At 47.1% G+C, this 17,995-nt stretch overlaps 4 protein-coding genes and 1 gene segment (V, D, J or C); 2 read left to right on the plus strand and 3 right to left on the minus strand.

Annotated features, from left to right (window-relative positions):
* The first annotated feature begins 255 nt into the window (after nt 1–255).
* LOC101074313 (G-protein coupled receptor family C group 5 member C-like) lies at nt 256–2,994 on the plus strand. 3 transcript variants are annotated; one of them, XM_029836887.1, is made up of 4 exons: nt 256–462; nt 1,095–2,132; nt 2,321–2,427; nt 2,501–2,994. In XM_029836887.1, exons 2-4 carry the CDS (start codon nt 1,127–1,129, stop codon nt 2,597–2,599), a joined length of 1,212 nt encoding a protein of 403 aa, XP_029692747.1. In that variant the 5' UTR covers nt 256–462; nt 1,095–1,126; the 3' UTR covers nt 2,600–2,994. The 3 variants fall into 3 exon arrangements, with proteins under 3 accessions (XP_029692747.1, XP_029692749.1, XP_029692748.1); XM_029836889.1 differs by having other exon boundaries at nt 2,324–2,427; XM_029836888.1 differs by lacking the exon at nt 256–462 and having other exon boundaries at nt 886–2,132.
* A 1,627-nt stretch (nt 2,995–4,621) lies between these two features.
* Nucleotides 4,622–6,409, minus strand: ccdc137 (coiled-coil domain containing 137). Its single transcript, XM_011618376.2, has 6 exons — nt 6,213–6,409; nt 5,988–6,127; nt 5,688–5,901; nt 5,538–5,620; nt 5,321–5,400; nt 4,622–5,228 (listed from the first exon to the last, which is right to left on the minus strand). The coding sequence occupies exons 1-6, from the start codon at nt 6,281–6,283 to the stop codon at nt 5,028–5,030; spliced, it is 789 nt and encodes a 262-aa protein (XP_011616678.1). The 5' UTR covers nt 6,284–6,409; the 3' UTR covers nt 4,622–5,027.
* Nucleotides 6,410–6,868: 459 nt separating this feature from the next.
* tspan10 (tetraspanin 10) lies at nt 6,869–8,373 on the minus strand. Its single transcript, XM_003977242.2, has 3 exons — nt 8,156–8,373; nt 7,306–7,904; nt 6,869–7,204 (listed from the first exon to the last, which is right to left on the minus strand). The coding sequence occupies exons 1-3, from the start codon at nt 8,243–8,245 to the stop codon at nt 6,886–6,888; spliced, it is 1,008 nt and encodes a 335-aa protein (XP_003977291.1). The 5' UTR covers nt 8,246–8,373; the 3' UTR covers nt 6,869–6,885.
* A 3,176-nt stretch (nt 8,374–11,549) lies between these two features.
* LOC115249892 (Ig kappa chain V-VI region NQ2-6.1-like) lies at nt 11,550–13,922 on the plus strand. The segment is given in 4 exon segments: nt 11,550–11,589; nt 11,682–12,002; nt 13,030–13,065; nt 13,699–13,922. Coding segments are annotated over 4 exon segments (621 nt in total).
* A 2,026-nt stretch (nt 13,923–15,948) lies between these two features.
* Nucleotides 15,949–17,705, minus strand: LOC115249882 (uncharacterized). Its single transcript, XM_029836411.1, has 2 exons — nt 17,499–17,705; nt 15,949–17,410 (listed from the first exon to the last, which is right to left on the minus strand). The coding sequence occupies exon 2, from the start codon at nt 17,020–17,022 to the stop codon at nt 16,159–16,161; it is 864 nt and encodes a 287-aa protein (XP_029692271.1). The 5' UTR covers nt 17,023–17,410; nt 17,499–17,705; the 3' UTR covers nt 15,949–16,158.
* Nucleotides 17,706–17,995: the final 290 nt, after the last annotated feature.

Genomic DNA, 17,995 nt, shown 5'->3' on the forward strand with positions numbered 1-17,995 from the left:
TTTTTCCTTTTAGCGTTGCGTAATTTGGTAATAAAAGTAACCAAAATGGCTTTAATGGCTTTAATATCAGACACGATCGCTGATCTAATCATCAATGAGATGGCGTCGTGCAGCTCGGAGCTCTCAGCGGAGCTCCGGTGGAAACGTGTCACTTGAGAGCTGAGTGGCCCCTTTGTTTGCGCGTAAGCAGCCCGAAACAAATAAGTAGGCTGGATAAAGCTAATCTGAGAGAATATGCAAAACTGCAGCAGAGCCGCAGCGGCCGCAGAGGGGCATCGATCGCAGGAGTAGGTCAGTGAAAAAGATCCAGAGGTGATGATGATGGTGAGGAGGATGATGAGGACGAAGACGTGAAGCGACCGGAAAAGGCAGATTTTTTTTTAAAGGGAAAAACTTTGGAGAGGAATTATTTTGCGGGTGTCTGAAGTTGATCAGCGTGGGCTGATTATCTCCTGTGTGCAGGTAGGAGTCGACAACCACCCACATTCATCCATTCATGTCTTTACTTAACGTGACGCTTTATTGGCGCTTGTGCGTAACGATGCGCACGTTCACCTGAAACTCTTCCTCTTTGGAAGGCACCCTTTGAGACTGGATTAAAACATTCGGAGGTGTCAAAACTACAGGAATCGATTTTAAGCGGCTGTAATAATAATAATAATAATAATAATAATAATAATAATAATAATAATAATAATAATAATAATAATACAAAATGAAAAGAGTTCAATTTAAACAAAGATTTAAAACCTTCCATTTGCCAGTTAATGAGATGCCAACTAGAGCTGTCGGTAAAACTGGTAAAACTAGTAGAAAACTGGACCTTCTCACTCTTCAGACAACGAATCGGACACCGTAGATGTAGATTTTGAAGACATTTGGTCCTCAGATTTCGATCTTTTAATGGTTGTTATTGGAACTAGTTTGCAACAAAACATTGAAATGTTGTAAGACCTCTGCAAATATTCTCTGATAATAATGTAGCAGCCGACTCCCAACCTGTTCGTCCTGTCTTGTTATGACAATCTGGGATGCAAATCAGCAGGTTCCTGCATGCTAGTTAAATGACTGCCCCCCCACAAATCACTGTTTAGTTGCAGGGTTCTAAGCAGGCTTCACTGGCACCATGGCCGGCGCTCCGGAAGGATGTGGTCCCGGTGTAACTTGGGTGTACTACAACATGTGTGACCTGGTGACAGCGTGGGGCATCGTGGCGGAGACCGTCGCCGCAGCCGGCGTGCTGGCTTGCTTCCTTCTCTTCGTCATCCTCGTGGCCTCACTGCCATCCGTGACAGACAAGAAGCGGAAGGCTACGGTGGCCCTCCAGGCGGGGGTTCTGACCTTCACCCTCGGACTCTTCGGATTAACTTTTGCTTTCATCGTGGGCCGCTACTCCGCCAGCTGCGCCGCACGGCGATTCCTCTTTGGAGTGCTGTTTGCAGGCTGCCTGGCGTGCCTGATGACACATGGGCTGTGGCTGCTCCTGCTGGGGCGCCGAGGCCAAGGACCCAAGAGCTGGGTGCTCTGCCTGGGGGCCCTGGCTTTGTGGCTGGTCGAGGTCATCATCAACACAGAGTGGCTGATCATCACCCTTGTCAGGGGCCCGGCGGACGGCGTCCCCGTCCCAGACCTTCCCTGTAGCATTGCTAATCTGGACTTTGTCGCGTCTCTCACCTACGTCATGGTCCTGCTGCTGGCCGTGGTGCTGCTGGCCTTCCCATCTCTGGCACACAAGCGGTGGCGTCGAGATGCAGCATTCCTCCTGACGACGGGGATCTCCACCATGGCGATCTGGGTCGCCTGGATTCTCATGTACACCCACGGGAATCAGGTAGTCGGGAAAGCGAGCTGGGATGACCCCACATTGGCCGTGGCGGTGGTGACCAATGCCTGGGTCTTCCTCTTCCTCTACACCATCCCAGAAATCTGCCTGCTGACCAAGGAGGACCCAGAAGAGGAAGAGCCGCAGGACCTCGACCACGTTTACCCCCCCAGAAGCCTGATTTACGACAGCGCCCGAAAGGAGGCCGCGGCGGCGCAGCAGAGCGTGTACATCGAGAATAAAGCCTTCTCAATGGAAGAGCCTCCAGCAGGTCCAGAGCGATCAGAAATCTACAATTCTGCACACACACGTAGGTCCAAACGGCCGTGGCAGGTGTTTACGGCACTATTTGCATGTTTTCTTGAGTCTTTCTTTGCATTTGTTTTTGTAAACCCGTGAGTTTGTTGTCAAGGCTACCATACCCGAGGCTTAGACGAGCCCCTCTTGCTCTGATGGCTAGACACTGGAATCACAGCAGACCTCGTGCCTTTTCTCCAGCAGGTCCAACAAAACCAGTCTCCCCGTACGGAGCGTACAACGGGCAGGTGCGCGGTTGCGTCTACCAGCCGACCGAAATCGCCCTGATTGCAAAGGGTCTGACGAAGGCAAGCGACCGTGCGCGCTATAATATCGGTGTGGTGTTCTTCTCAACCTGATCTCTGCTCGTCTCACATGCAGATGGACCAAGACACAAGGATCCCTCGAGCCAGAACCCCAACCGTGAACCCAGGAAGTGGCGGCTCCCTGCCACGCTCAGCCGGGCCAATGGCTTCTTAAGTTTACAGTGGATGCGTGAAACTGGGAAAAGAACCTCCTCCTGGCTCTGGTACCGCAGCGAGCCTCCGGGACAATAGACCGGCCTCTTAGTTGTTCCAGCTGAATTTTCCACCTCAGATGTAGCCTGAACACAGACCAGTAGATGTAAATATCTGGTCTGGTACCCATAATCAGGGTCACAGAGGACACAGAGTCAACGCCATCAACAGTTCCAGGAACTTCATTTATCCTAAAAAAAAATCCTGGTAATTTGTTTGGTTCGTGTTTCCACTTGGCCTCAAAGTTCCAGAAAATTGGCTCCTTCAGCCGTTTATAGTCTCGCTAAAGTTTCCTTAACTTGTCAGGTTAGTTTCCTCGTGTGGGCACTTGTGCACATGCGCAGTAAACCGTGTATAAACCACGCAAGCTAGTAATTAGTTAGCAACTTAACAGTGCACGTTACAGAGTAGATCACGAGTTGTCAGTTTAACCGATGATTTCAAGACTTTGCTGTGCTCGAACCAGTGATGTAGGTGGAGAAATGTTTTCAAAATTCCGGGTGAATCACAAAAGGTCCTGGAACCAAACAATATCAAATCAATACTAGCTAACTTACTACATTTGTCTCTAGCTCAATCCTGCCGTGTCCGGATGGACTGTCGGCTCGAACAACTGGAAGGCCAAAGTAGCGCTGTAGCACAATCACAACCAAGCTGTTGCCACCTTTAAGACAGTTGTTGTTGTAATAAAGTGATTTTTCTGGAAAAGGGAAGGGATTTTCTTCCTCTCATTGCCTAAAGATACAGAGAACCATCTAATGGGCCCATTTTTGAGATTAATAAATCTTCAATTAAGAGGTTTATTTGAGATCCTTCGGTTTCTGAATTCCCGTCAGGTGTCTTGACGCCTAAACGCAATCGTGCGAGTGCTTAGTTACACGTGATCCGTGCTTAGCAGGCCGAGCGTGCGCCGAGGAGGGATCATAAACCGCTTTTCTTGTTTCACAAACTGGAAAAGCACAGTGACATCAGTCACAATCGGCAGGAAATTGCAGCTACAGGACACAATTTGAAAAAGGTAGGATGTCGTTATCCAGGCATCTTTCAAAAATGCACAAAGGGAACGCTGCCGGGACGTTCACGTTTAGGATAAGGATAAAAAAAGGATGAAAAACTTTATTGATCCCACATCGGGGAAATTAATTAATTTGTCACATGCGCTTGCGGAGCTTTGGCTGCCTAGCAGCAGCCTCCGTCAGCTCTCCCCGCAGCCTGCAGTCCGAGGAGGAAACTGCTTACTCCCTGAAACTCACGCACGAAGAGAGAGAGAGAAAAAAAGAGAGAGAGAGAGAGAGAGAAAGAGCCTTTCACTCTGACTGATAACAGACGGAAGAGCCGCGACACGGACGCGATGCCGATCTGGTGGATGATCAACAAAAGCGGCATCTTTCTCTGACAGGCAGCAGCTCCAAGTCTCCCGGCGACGCCAACAGCCGTCACGTGCACATGGCCGCGCTCGGCGCGTGGCGGCCGGTGGCCCAGCTCGGCCCAGGGGAGTCGGTCCTTCTAGTCAGGAGCAGCTGTCCGCACCCCTGCATTTCCTGGTCACCGTGACAACGCCCGGTGCACAAACACAGATGAAAATAAAAGAGCAGACAAAAGGGCCTCGCTCATATGACCGAACAGATCAATTCAAATGTTTTCACAGGACGTTTTTAAAAGGCAAACGGGAGCAGTTTGTCCCAGAGGCCTCGTTCATGCTCCGTTCTTCTCAGGATTATAAAAGTAAATGGCTGCGCCGGGCTCTGATAAGTGCTCCACATTTAAAAAGGTGGATGCGATTCATTGTGGTGGTGGTGGTGGGGGGGGTCGAAGCGTTCAGAGAGGTTATGAAGGAAAACAAAGCGTGAGCATTGTGGATTTCTTAATACATTTTCAGAACGCTGGTTTTAGACAACAAGAAAAAGACAATATTTAAAACCGAATGCAGCATTAATAAAATATGAAAACGGTACCATGGTGTGAGTGAGCTTCAAAAGACTTGTTCAGTGTTCAGTTAATGCCTTCAGCGTGTTTTGGGGGTTTTATTACAATAACCTGATCCAGCAAACAAGCCGCGACTCGCCTGCCATCTAGTGGCTAAGGTCCATCATTACCTCAGACGCTCATGATCGGATTGTTTGGCCTTAAGATGAATTAAAAACTGTGCATACAAGCGAACATCAAAACATTTCATTTCATGACACTTCATACCAGTCTAGATCTTAAATTTTCTTTTGAAATAAGATCTTATCTCACACTGCAGTCTACAGATCCAAATGTTTTGGATCTGTAGACTGTAGACCCCCCCCCCCCTTTGCTACCCCTCTTCTGCATCAGGCCAGTTAAAAAAAAAAAGTCTGTAAATATTTTTCTGTGGTCTAAGCTCACTGCTGATGTCTTCTAAATCATCAGTGAAGGTCCATGAGTTTTTTGACATTAGCCGCCCTGGCTTCGTGCTGTTCCTGCCTCTGTTTCTTCAGACAGCGGTAGGCCTGCACGGCCCGCTGCCTCTCCTCCTCCATCATTCTCTGCCGGGCCATGGACGGCTTGTTTGTGGAGGTCACGCCGTGACCCAGGAGCGAGTGGAGGAGCAGCGTCCCGGAATCCTTCTAGATGAGGCGGGCGGAGCAGGACAGACACAGTAAAGCTTCTAAGGATGCATTCAGAAGCCCGAATTAGCAGCCACTGCACAGCAGCTCACCTGAGATTTGACCTGAGCCTTCTTGGGTTTGGAGCTCAGAGATGGTGGGGCCAGCACGACTTCACCAAAGGGGACATCATCTGTGCCACAGACGGATTTGAGATGATTCTGAAGCTTCAACCTTGGTCGGTGGATATTTTACTGACGGCAATAACTGCTCCCAGTGACCTTCGTGGACCAAATCAGTTGTGGGAAGGGAAAAGACCCTGCAGCTTACCTACAAACATCTGTTTTTCCATCCTGGCTTCCTGTCTGTCCAGCTTTTTCTGCTGCAGCCTCTGCAGCTTGAAGGAATCGTACCTAGAATCGAGGATAAACACGGGCGTTTCGACTCCTTTTCACCAACTTAGCAAATCGGAATACTTACTCTTTCTTCTTCTCGGACTTGCTTTTGCCGCAGGGCTTCTCCTGATTGTCTGCATCCAGCTCGGGCTTTCTGTCCGCTTGGTTCTTGGTGAGGAACAGGACGTGGGTGGTCTCATTCTCCATCCTCCTCACGTAGGCTCTCTCACTCTCCCGCTTTCGCCTCTTGAAGTGAGGAACAGGTATGTCAACGTCACACGGCTCACCTGTGGAGATGACTAAAGACACACAAGCCTGACAAGTTCAATCGGCACCCACGGGGAAGATTTGGGGTGAAACGGAGTGGAAGCAGAGCCTTCCTCACCCTTTTGGGGCTTTTTGGGTTTGAGCAGTCCCCGCTTCATTCTGTCTTTGCTCTTCATGATCTCTCTGAGTCTAAACGGGATATGTTGCAGATGGTCCGGCTCGGCTCTCTTCGGTTTAACATCTCGCTGGAGCTTTTCCCTGAAAAGTTGGGAAATAGCTTAGATGGCAGCTCAAAATATAGCTAGCTGTCGTAGCTCGCTAGCTAGCAGCGTGGTTGCCTTACCTTGGATGTTTGCCAGTCCCGGTCGGTTGTTTTCCAGATTCGCTCGATTTATCCTTCTTGTTTTTCCCCATATTTCTTCAACTTTATTCCCAACATAACACAAAAACCTCGCACGTGGATTGACGCATTTAGCCTTTAACCTTTAAACTTTCAACCCCTGACTGATCTTACGAAGAGGCAGGAAGTGAAGAGCTCTCACTCTGTGACGCACCTGGGAAACCGAAACCAAAGTGGCGTTCGGGTCTATATTTTTCTTGTACATGCGGATCATCTATTTTTAAGTGGCTCCCAAATAGATTGGAAAATCAACTGTTATGTTATCTAAAATACACACGCTTCCAAGCCCCCCCCCCCCCCCCCCCCCCGCGCACACACGCACGCACGCGATCTTTCAGTATGTCTCAAATAGGGATATTGGTTTTACCGCGAGGTGGCGCTAAATTACCAGTTCCTCTTCTAAAATTGATTAACAAGGTTTTTTTTTAAAAGAAAAAAACTGCTTAAAGCATGTGAAAAATTCGTAAAAGTAATGTTTTATCTTCACGCATTTCATTTTTTGTGAGAGATAGAAGTCTTAATTTAATATAGATCCCTAATTTGCTCAATATAGCATCATATGAATTCTGTTTACTGATGTGAAAACACAAAAAGATGTTGGTATAAAATACTCTCTTTATTTTACAGTGTTATATAAAGCTTTATGCCACTGGATGCTTTCCAACAGTCGTGTTGTGATGAAAAGTGTTAAAATCTGGACGCCCAGTACAACAATTCCAATTGTCCCAATCAGACCCTGGTGCTGCTCGATCCACCGGGAGATTCCGCCCAGGCAACCGCCCAGGAAAATGACTGTCTGGGCAGTAAACTCATCCAGTTTCTGGGCTCCGACACCACACTGAGAGTTCCACACCGTGCCGTTCTCCAACGGGTCCACGCAGCACGTTGCAGGGACGCCACATGCCAGCACCCCAGGAGCGGAGCAGTTGTAATATCTGAGGGACAGAAACATCCGTGATCCCATATAATGTCTACCAAGCTAGCATGCAGAGTCAGGAAAAACCAGGGTCCACAAGCTAGCCAAATCTGCACTCACATGTTGATTTCCCAGTCGCGGTAGTCATCGGCCCCACAGCACTGCAGATTGGTCTGAATCTCATCCACGATGAACCGCAGATCCAGATCATCTTGGTAGCGCGCCATGGCAGTCAGCATCCCCGACCGAAGATAGCCTCTGATTTGATCTTGTGTGGTGTAGGACAAGATAGCAACCAGCACCTGAGCACCGAGGAGCACCAGCACCACGGCCGAGAACACCTTGAGCAGGACGCAGTTCTCTCTCAAGGCACCGACGCTGCCCAACAGGCAGAGCGCGGTCAGCACGACTCCCAGACTGACAAGAACCAACATCGGGTCAGTACCGATACTGCTGATCTTCTCCTGAGCAAAGGACTCTTTACTGATGAGGCCCCACATGCCCAGACCGAGAACCACCAGGCCCAGAATGGTGAACATCAAATTGCTTAGAAACAGGACGTATTTCAGGAAATGATCCGTCAGAGAATATCGGACGCACGGTCGGGCCTGTTTTGTGTAGGCGGAGCCGTTGCTGTAGTGTCCACGGTTTGGCCCGTCCTGCTCTGGTTCAGTGGTGACATCGCCAAGCTCCTCAGAGTCTCCCGCTTCGGGGTCCGCCTTTGGAAACAAAGGAATACAACTGGGAGTTGAGATGGATGCCGCTGCCCTGGTCATTCATCACAAGCACCCACAAAAAAAATCAAACGCATCGTCATCACGGGAGACCAAGGCGAACCAAACTTTGACCAAGTCAGCACGCGCGTGCACGTGGATGCTAAAGGCAGGCCCCTGCCAACATTTGATGCTAACAGTTAGCATTTCTGACACGCTCGGCAAGGACCCTCCTGACATCAAAGTGACCCACTTACCTTTGGTATGAGGGGACTGGACTCGCTCGGCGTGCCGTCGGCCCTGAACCACGGAAAGGCAAATGTCCTGGTGGATAAAAATCTCCTCATTCTGTCAAGCACAGGGAGACGCTTTCCCCTCTATTTTCAATTCAATGACAAACTGGAAGAGGGGAGCATTTGCCACGGAGCTAACGGAGGAGCATGTGAGCCGAGGTTGGAGAACCTCCGGGCCGCGTCTGCTGGGAGGGCTGGGCTCTCTCCATCATGTGAGAGTCACAGTGGGGGGATTATGGCCGTCGGAGCGTGTACGAGAAACAGTGAGAGGGGAAACAAAGAACCTTTGAGTTGTGCATTTCTTACCAATAAGTCAACGCGTCTCTATGGCGAAGCTTCCCCGTTTGAAGTTTTATGTCCATAATGAGGAAAAACAGATTTAAAAATATACACAAGGTTGTGAAGCTTCCCTAGAATCAGTGACAAACACAATAACAACAATCACAACAGAATCACAAACACACATTTCCACGTGAAACCCACTTTCTGTCCTAAAGGCCTTTAAGCAGTATCAACCCTGTAATGACCAGCTTGGCCAGTTCCATCCCACAGCTGCATATTTGATCACAAACAGCTCGTATTTATGGAGAAAAAACCCAGATCTAAACGCGTTCTGATTGGGCAAGTTTCTTCTTTGTTGTTACAAACACACATACTTTTTCTTCCCAGCAGCCACTGGGCCGAGAGACACCAGTCCAACACAGGACGTACCCGCCAGGACCCTTGACTGAGGCCCAATCTCTGAAAATATTACAACAGAGCACAGATGATCATCAGCCTTTGACAGTTAAACCGGTGCTGCCAGGTTCTTTAATGGTCCAGATGTTGAGCAGATTGTGTCGCAATAGTCCACGAGAACGCTTTACTGGGACCACATGGCTCCATCAAACACCTCTGGACAGTGTCGCAAAGACGAGGAATTCCCACCACCTCCAGCACATCCTGGAAATTCTGGGAAGATGTGGGTGGGAGCAGGTTGGGGGCGGGGCTCCTCTGATGGGGAGGCGGCTATAAAAGGACGCTGATCAGCTCATGTTCCCACTGCTGATAGATCCAACGGCCCAGGAGACGCAGCCCCTGCACGAAGGAGAGGCAGAGCCAGAGTTTTCATCATCGCTTCCTCCTCAGGTTGATCCGTCGCACGTTTGTTGAGTTGTCCAAGGATGAAGTCCGTCCAGCTGCTGCTTTGCCTCGTCGTGACCTGTGGAGCTCAGAAACCGTCCCGCTGGGACGCTAAACGTCAGGAATCCACGCGTGCTGGTCTGCGCTCTTTCAGTGTCAATAACAATGCGGGTTGGAAACGTGTTTAACAACCAATCTCTGCCTCCAGTGGAATTTACCAACGGCAAGACCTGTTCCAATCTGACCCAGGTGCTGGACAACTGGAAGTTTGCCATCATCACCCAAGTGAAAGACCTGCTGGTCCACGACCACGCCTCTGTCCTGCCAGAATACAACAGGTGGGGACGCGTCGGCGCTAGCTGGGATCGTCCAAATGTGCGAGAATAACAGCAGGAAGTCGGTGGAAGGATAGATTATGTAACAAAGCCTATCCGTTGCCAGTGTGATTCACGGCCGCTGCGGCCCGAGAATGAGCTCAGCACAGAGGATCGGCCAACAGAATATCAGAGTTTTATCGTGAACCGCCTGGCAGATGTTTCCAGCTGTCACGGACTCTTTTCTTCGCAGATGATTAAAAAAAGAAATAAAAAAAACTGGTCCGGGGCCAAAAATGATGAGATTTTGTAATTTCGTGTTTCCACATCCACATATTTTTGTTCCATCTGCTGCCCTGATGTCTCCTGACTGGGTTGTTCCGGTTTATCAGAATTCGCACTAAAACCCAGCCTGGCATGAGAATCACAGATCTCTTTTCCAGGATCCGGCCCCTGTCGGACGCCGTGGGGGACCTCTACAGGCAGTTCAACACGCTGAAAGACGACCTGGCGAAGCTCACGTCCAAGTTTGACGGCGTGGAGGCTTTTGTGGACGACCTCAAACACGGCAGAGTGAGCGTGCGTCAGCGACCCGCGCAGAGGCTCCTCCCAGATGTGGGCCTGAGGTCTCCACTGCGAGCACAGATGAGGTCTCCTGTCAGAGGGATCATGAAGAGACCGGCGCTCATCACAAGGAGGAGGGGCCCTCCGAACATGCGGTCAAAAGGTGTATGATATAAACGTGTCCCTTCTAACTTACAAACTCAGCTGACGTGAGACGTGAAAAGATGACAGCTGCAAAATAATCCTTATTTTGGATGTCTAATGCGTTGCTAAGTGACACCTCGACAAACATCATGATTATGGAACGCATGTAACTTGCTTGCGTGATGTAGTTTTGTAAACTTTAGGTACAAAAGTATGAAACACAATAATGTCTAAAGGAAGAAACTGTTAATACAGCTGAACTTTGAGACGGAGACATAAGCACCAATTTATGTCAGAAACATGATTATAGATGCATATTGTAAACATTGTTGGGATTTATTTCTATGTCTGTTTGCTTTGTAATGAAAAAGTTGAATAAACATTTCAAAATTTCTTTTCCTACTATCCTCATTTAGAACAATTAGAATAATCATGAATAATAAGAACGCGGAAATACTGACCTCTACTGGCCCAAATAAGAATTGCAGCAGCATTAATTTGAGCGGAATAAAATTGGAGACTGACAGTTCCTCCAATTGTTCCACCACATTCAGAATATGAAAGATGAATTCCAACACATTGGAAGTTTAAAACATAAAGATATGTGACACATACAACAGGAGTGATTAAGACATTTGTGTTTAATTGTATATCCATTTGTCACATCACCTGACAAAAGGAAGAAACCTCTCCTCCGGTTGAACGTTAGTTGTGGGGAGATTTAAACCATACCTTGTTCCCACCTGAATGCTTGCTCTTTTCATTCATTCTGTGGAAGAAGTGAGAAGTTTTTTGTTTTTTTGAAACACAATGCAGAGGAATAAAACCAGTTACACAGACATTTTGTCCATGAAGGATGTTGTTCTGCTCAAGTCCACCAGAGAGGAGCACTGCATCACCATAGAAACAGAGAAAGCAGCTCCTTCAGATGTGACCTGACTCAGCTCCTCCATCAGCAGGAAGCACCTGCAGCTCTGATGGTCTTTATTTAACTTCATGTAAATGAAACGTTGGAGCTCCAATCTGCTCTTTTCCACATCACACACAGGAGAAAAGCTGCAGATCTAAGAGAAGCTCCTCCTCCTGTCAGTCCCTCTCAGCTCCAGTGGGCTATTAAATTGCTCCTCCAGCACCTCCTCTCCTCATCCTCCAAAGCCTGAATCTGTCAGCAGTAAAGTCACTTTCCAGGTTGATAGTCAGCACACAGTGGCAACATGCTGGAGAGCCTCTGCACTCTCATCACTGCTCTAACATGTGAGGAGGCTGACTTACTGCAGCTCTGAGCTCATGCTGGATTCATCAGTCTGTGTCTTTCTCTTGACTTCATGTCCTCTTGTTGTTTCCAGGTGTGAGTGCTGTGACGGTGCTGACACAGAAGCCCACTGTTGTGTCTCTGAGCAGAGGAGAGTCAGTCACCATGGACTGTAACCTGGGAACTGGTACTAACTATGCTGGCTGGTATAAACAGGTTCCAGGAGGAGTTCCTCAGTTCATACTAAAGTGGTATCACGGCGATAGTTCTGTCACATATGGTTCTGGTTTCTCATCTCCAAGATTCACTTCTACTCATCAGTCAACATCAGATTATCGTTTGATGATCAATAATCTGGAGGAGGGAGACTCAGCAGTCTATTACTGTGGAACATGGGACGGCTCTGCTAAAGAGAACGTATCACAGTGATTCAGACTGTGACAAAAACCTCCTCACTCAATACTTCTGCTTTTTAGTGTCTGATACATCAGCTCATGTTCAGTCTCACTAAATTACAAATCAACTCATGTTCACACTCAGTTTCTCAGAGAAACTTTCAGATTGTTGGAAACTTTCTGCTGTTTCATCACTGAAAATAATAACAACCAAAACCAACTCCCTCACTCATCCTTCATCCTCCATCATCATCATTAAAATAAACCTTTAAGTCATCAAAACGACTTTATGGGGAATATGATGAAGAGTTTGTTGATTAAAGTTCTAACAGAGAATCTGTTGTGATGATGATGATAATGATGATAATGATGATGGTGATGATGATAATGACAATGACGATGATGATTGTGATGATGATGGTGATGATGATGATGATGATGATGGTGATGATGGTGATGATGATGGTGATGATGATAATTACGATGATGGTGATGATGATGATGGTGATGATGATGGTGATGATTGTGATGATGATGATGATGATGATGCTGATGATGATGGTGATGATGATGATCATGGTGATGACGATGATGATGACTGTGATGACGATGGTAATGATGGTAAAAATGGTGATGATGATTATGGTGATGATGATGATGGTGATGATGATTATGGTGATGATGATGATGATGATGGTGATGATGGTGATGATGATGATGATTATGATGGTGATGATGATGATGGTGATGATGGTAATTATGATGATGATGGTGATGATGGTAAATGATGATGATGATGGTGATGGTGATGATGATGGTGATGATGATGATGATGGTGATGGTGATGATGATGATGATGATGGTGATGATGGTGATGATGATGATGATGATGATGATGATGGTGATGATGATGATGTTGATGATGATGATGGTGATGATGATGATGATGGTGTCACCAGTGAAGGCTGTTCTCATGTCTCAGTGTCTCCACTCATCAGTGACTCTCAGCAGGTTTTTGTACAGCTGTGTGTACAAACTGAATCACTGTGGTATTCGGACCAGGAACCAAGCTGATTGTCACCAGTAAGTACTTTTACACTCAGCAGAAACAACAAAGATTTGATGCTTTTGATACAAACTAGAAGCTTTTTCATAGAAATGTGGAGTGTGGAAATGATTTGAAATATTCTTCTGTTAGTCTTTGACCTGCTTTGATACTTTATCTGTCAGCTAAAGGAAACATCTCCAAAGATTACATCATTTCAATCAGTTTCTCACCAAATATTGTTGAGTTTTCTTCATTTTCACCTGTTTTTATTAACTGCAGAACAGATTTTCTACCTAAACGTATTTTAAATTGACTTTGGTTTCTTGGCTCGTGTTTGATGGAAGTGAGTGAAAAAGGTTTTGTAAAATTCACCCAAATTAATTCAGTTGCTTAAATTCTCATTTTAATTATGTAACTTTATATTTTTGTATAATTTGCTGGTTACAATTTTACTTTGGTCAAATATTGAATTGATGCTGTTTATGTTCAAAATGACTCTGAAATGGTGTAAAATATCTGCTTTAGTGAGATTTTCCTCATATTGTTGCTGAAGATTGAAGGTTTTATTTGCTCAGTGTGTTTGTGATGTTTTCAACCAAACTCCTAAATTCATTAGTTCCTGTTGAACTTTGTGTGAGTGTGTGAATTTCTTCTTCATGTATTTTCAGGCTCCAGCCTCCCTCCTCCTGTCCTGACAGTCTTCCCTCCGTCCAGAGCTGAGCTCCAGTCCAACAAAGCCACTCTGGTCTGTCTGTCCAGACTCTCTGCACCTTTAGCAGAGGTGAGCTGGTTGCTTGGTGACACTTCAGTGAGCAGCGGGATCTCCACCAGCACTCCTGTCCAACAAGCAGACCAGACTTTCCAAATCAGCATCACCATCTGTCCATCCTGACGTCAGACTGGGACGCGCAGAAGGTTTACACCTGTAAAGTGTCTGTGGGCTCCCAGACTGCAGAGAAAAGCATCAAGAAGTCCGAGTGTGAAGAATAGTGGAGGAGCAGCAGCACCATTTCACATCTGCTTCTTTAGTCTTTGTGCTGCATCAGCAGCTTCACATGTCAGAGGAGACCAGTCTGCATGCTTGGAATCAATGTTGTCACGCTGAGCTGCTGCTCTTGGAGCAGCTTTGCAGCTGCTCTGTTTTTACAATCTTTCAATAAAAACTCATCAAGTTGAAGAAAAAGAACTCTTTCTGTTTATTTGGACTCTTCCAAATGTTGTTTTCAACAATATTCAATAAAAGTTCAGTGATTTTAGTGTCTTGTCTCAGGACAACAGAAAAATCAGATCTATAATAAAGTGAAACTGAGTTTTCATGCTTCATCTGTGAAGCGTGGCCTCTGGACGCCTCAGTACTTTCCCAGGATGCACCTGCAGGCCTCCTCACTCATTTATAGCTGCATCTACATGGAGCTCAAATGTCAGCTGTGTAAAAACAGAGGGAACCGTCTCATTAAATTAACTGAACTTTAAACTGTTTCAATGAAAAAATGCTTTTCCGCTATTTCAGTCTTGCAGAATGTGGAACTAAGAAAATGCTGCATCTGGATCTTAATGCCAGACCAACACCCTCACTGGTTCCTGCAGCCTCTCATCAGTCATACTGAGTCTGTGTTTGAGCCTCCACAGATGGATCTGACCTGGGTTTGTGTCACATGGTGGCTGCTGCAGGTCATTTATCAGCCCATGTTGTCTCCTCTCACTTCAGACACAAACAGCTGCCCAATCTTTCAGCAACAGTTCCAAGTTCCTGGCTGACCTCCTGGACATTGTCCACGTTGTTCTTTCCAAAAGTGCTTCAGCCCACCTCTGTGGAGGCTTCAAACTGTCACAGCCCCATTCCCCCAGTTCCCTCCTGTCCCAGTAATTTTCCACTCACCTGCCAGCCACTCCCACCCCGTCAGCTCAACTCCACTCAACAAGCACAGCTGCAGATGATTCCCAATCAGCCCTGCTTATAAGCCTCCCCTGCACTCTCAGTCTTTGCCAGATTGTTCTTCTGCTTCGATGTTAGACTTTCCAGTGTTATTTTCTTGCTGGATTACCTGTTACCGACCCTGCCTGTCTTCGTTCTGCCTGCCTCGCCTGTTCCCTGGAAAACCTACCTGCTTTCTGCCCCTGACCACGACTTCTACCTCAGCGTTTCTGGTTCCTGCCCGCTCGCCTGGTCTTGACTTCGCTGCTGCTCACCCCCAGTCTGCTCAGCTACATCGTTTGCCTCATCTCCTGTAAGCCCCGTTCTGTCACTCCTGCCCGCTGCAAATGGGACTGTATGGTTCTGAGTAGTGATGTCCAAATGAGGTTTCATGAGGCTTTGAACCCTTTTGGACCACTGTGTTGAAAATTGGTTCATTACTCGAAGCTTCAATCATTTCGAACGCGGGGGTCATCTGCTGGCGCATTGGTTGTACTGCAGCCATGCAAAAGGTTGATGACCCAGCAAGCGTGCACTTTGAATTTTGCTGTTTGTGCACTTTTGATGTATCATTTTATTATTATATTTTAGGAACAGATGGGGGGGGTATGGGCCTAAGGTGCTTGGGTGAACTGGTGTGCTTATGCATTTTTATTTAAAAACAACAGTTTCTCCAGTCGAGGGTTTGAGGCGGTTTCTCTTTTTTTGAAACTATTTCCCCAGCTTTAGAAAACACCCTCTTGCAGGGCACAGAGGATGCTGGTGTTGCGGGGTACTGGTTTGCCAGGTGGTACAGGTTTGGGTATAGGGCTTTGTTTGTCGTCCAGTACACCAGAGGGTCCTGTGATCGTTCAAGTGGAGGGGCTGACAGATAACGCTGCACCTCCACTATGGCATCAGCGGTGGCAGTCCTGGACGCTCTTGCTTCTTCAGCATCCCTGTCCAACAGCTTCCACAGATCAATGACTTAAAATAAAACATTACATAAAGTTTAGTCCGTACATGAATCAATGCAAATAAATCCATTGATCCAAATTCTATAATTTTTGTACCTTGGGAAGAAGCGGCTGGTTCTGGCTGTGCTGTTGAAGTGGATGGTGGGTCCTCTTCAGTGGGTGCATTCCACAACAATGCCGCACACTCCGATTTTAACTGGTGCACAGCTGACTCGGCATTTGAAGGGCTTTGGAATCCGAGTGTTTTAAATCTTGGGTCAAGTAATGATGATAAAGAGAAGATGCTTGTGGTTTCTATTCCACTGAGTTTCATTCATAATTCTATTGAGGTTTATGCCAAGGTCTTTTGCCATTTTGTTTGAGTTCTGTGCCATCAGCTCACTCAAAGCATGCTTCAGCATTTTTATCAGGGGTATTATTTTTGATCCCGACACCCTCTTTTCATGTGAGAGCTGTATGGTGGCAGCATGAAAAGGTGACGGTATCTTCATACACTCAGCAGTCAATAGGTCCAAATCTGTGGTCAGAGCAGCAGCAGCAGCTGCTGCATCCCTCTGCTCATAAAAACGCTGCAGCATCTCATAGGTGCTATTCCATCTTGTGTCTACTTCAATTAGTTTTGTGACAGGACGGCCCATTTGCACCTGGATCTGCTGCAGCTTCTCTTTAGCGGTGGTGCTTGATTTAAAATAGGTGATCATCCGCCTCGTTTTTGATCTTATATTATCTAGCCCAGGAGTAGCATCCATGGCCTTTTTGACAGTTAAGTTTAGTGCGTGAGCCAGGCAGACAGCATGCCGCACCCGCAGAATATTTGCTGCAGCAATCATATTTGCTGCTGCATCAGTCTCCAAGCACCTCACCTTCTCTTCAAGAGCCCATTCCCTTAAAAGCTCTCGAGCAGTTCCAGCGATGTTCTCTGCTGTGTGACTGATAGGAAAAGGCCGAACTCCCAACAGGGTGGTGGAGAGTTCACCTGCATGAATAGCATGACAGGTGACAGCGAGATACGCATCCATGTTGATGGAAGTCCACATATCTGCGGTCAAGCTGGCACTGTCAACATTCTGCAGGGCTGCCTTGGCCTTCTCCTTTTCTTCCACATACCTCCTCTCCACCATGGCTTTAACTCCCTGCCTTGATGGAAGGGTGCATGTGGGATCCAGTTTAGCCACCAGAGCACGGCAGCCAGGATCAGACACCACAGTCAAAGGCTGGGAATCTTTCACTATGAAATCCACTGGAGCTTCATCAAGCTCCTGCTACATAAAATATGGAAGTTAGCAGAACAAGATTAATTTAGTTAATTAACTAATTCTATACACCCAAACCTGCGCAGTAAAGTTTAAAAGTTACTCTTAATATTGCCTGGAACAGCACCCACTCACCTGGTGGAAACGTCATCACAGCAGCACCACCAGCTTCATTCTCATGTTTGGCTCGGTAATGCCTCATCACTGATGACGTGTTATTATACGCCAGATGTCGGGAACAAAGCAAACACTTCACCTGCAAATTAAAAATGAGATGTGTGTGTGTGTGTGGTTTATTTGTTACTGTGTGAATAAGAGTTGAAAAATACGTTTGTAACACTTACCTTGTTCGGCGGCACCATTTCAAAGTGGTCCCAGACTTGAGATCTCTTCCTGGTTGGTTCCATTGCAAAGCAATAAGAAAGCAAACCGAAAGCAATACGAACGCTAATCAAATCAATCCAAAAAGGTATTGACCAGATGGGCAACGTATTGCGCTGAAAGCCCCGCCTATTGAACCGAACCAGTCAGCTGGTTCAGTTTGAATGAAGCAGTCAAGTGGCTCAAACGTCATCAGTCACGTGATTTGAAGCGAGCTCCGGAGCAGTGCTTCGGAAAAAAAACACTACCGAGTTTTGGGGCGTGGTCCGAAGCCCCGCGTCAGAGGGAAAATCGCTAGTTCCGAGGATTCACGTCCTCCCCCCCTCGGTTCCGCACTCGACTCTGCTCAACCCACTCCCCGAGCCTGAAACCCACTGACTTTGTGTGGGCCCTGGGCCTGAAGAACTGACTGTTTCCTGTGCTTCCTTGTCTGCCTGAGTTCCTGTTTGCCCGTGTGCTA

This window comes from Takifugu rubripes, chromosome 5, assembly GCF_901000725.2.
Source record: "Takifugu rubripes chromosome 5, fTakRub1.2, whole genome shotgun sequence".
NCBI lineage: Eukaryota > Metazoa > Chordata > Actinopteri > Tetraodontiformes > Tetraodontidae > Takifugu > Takifugu rubripes.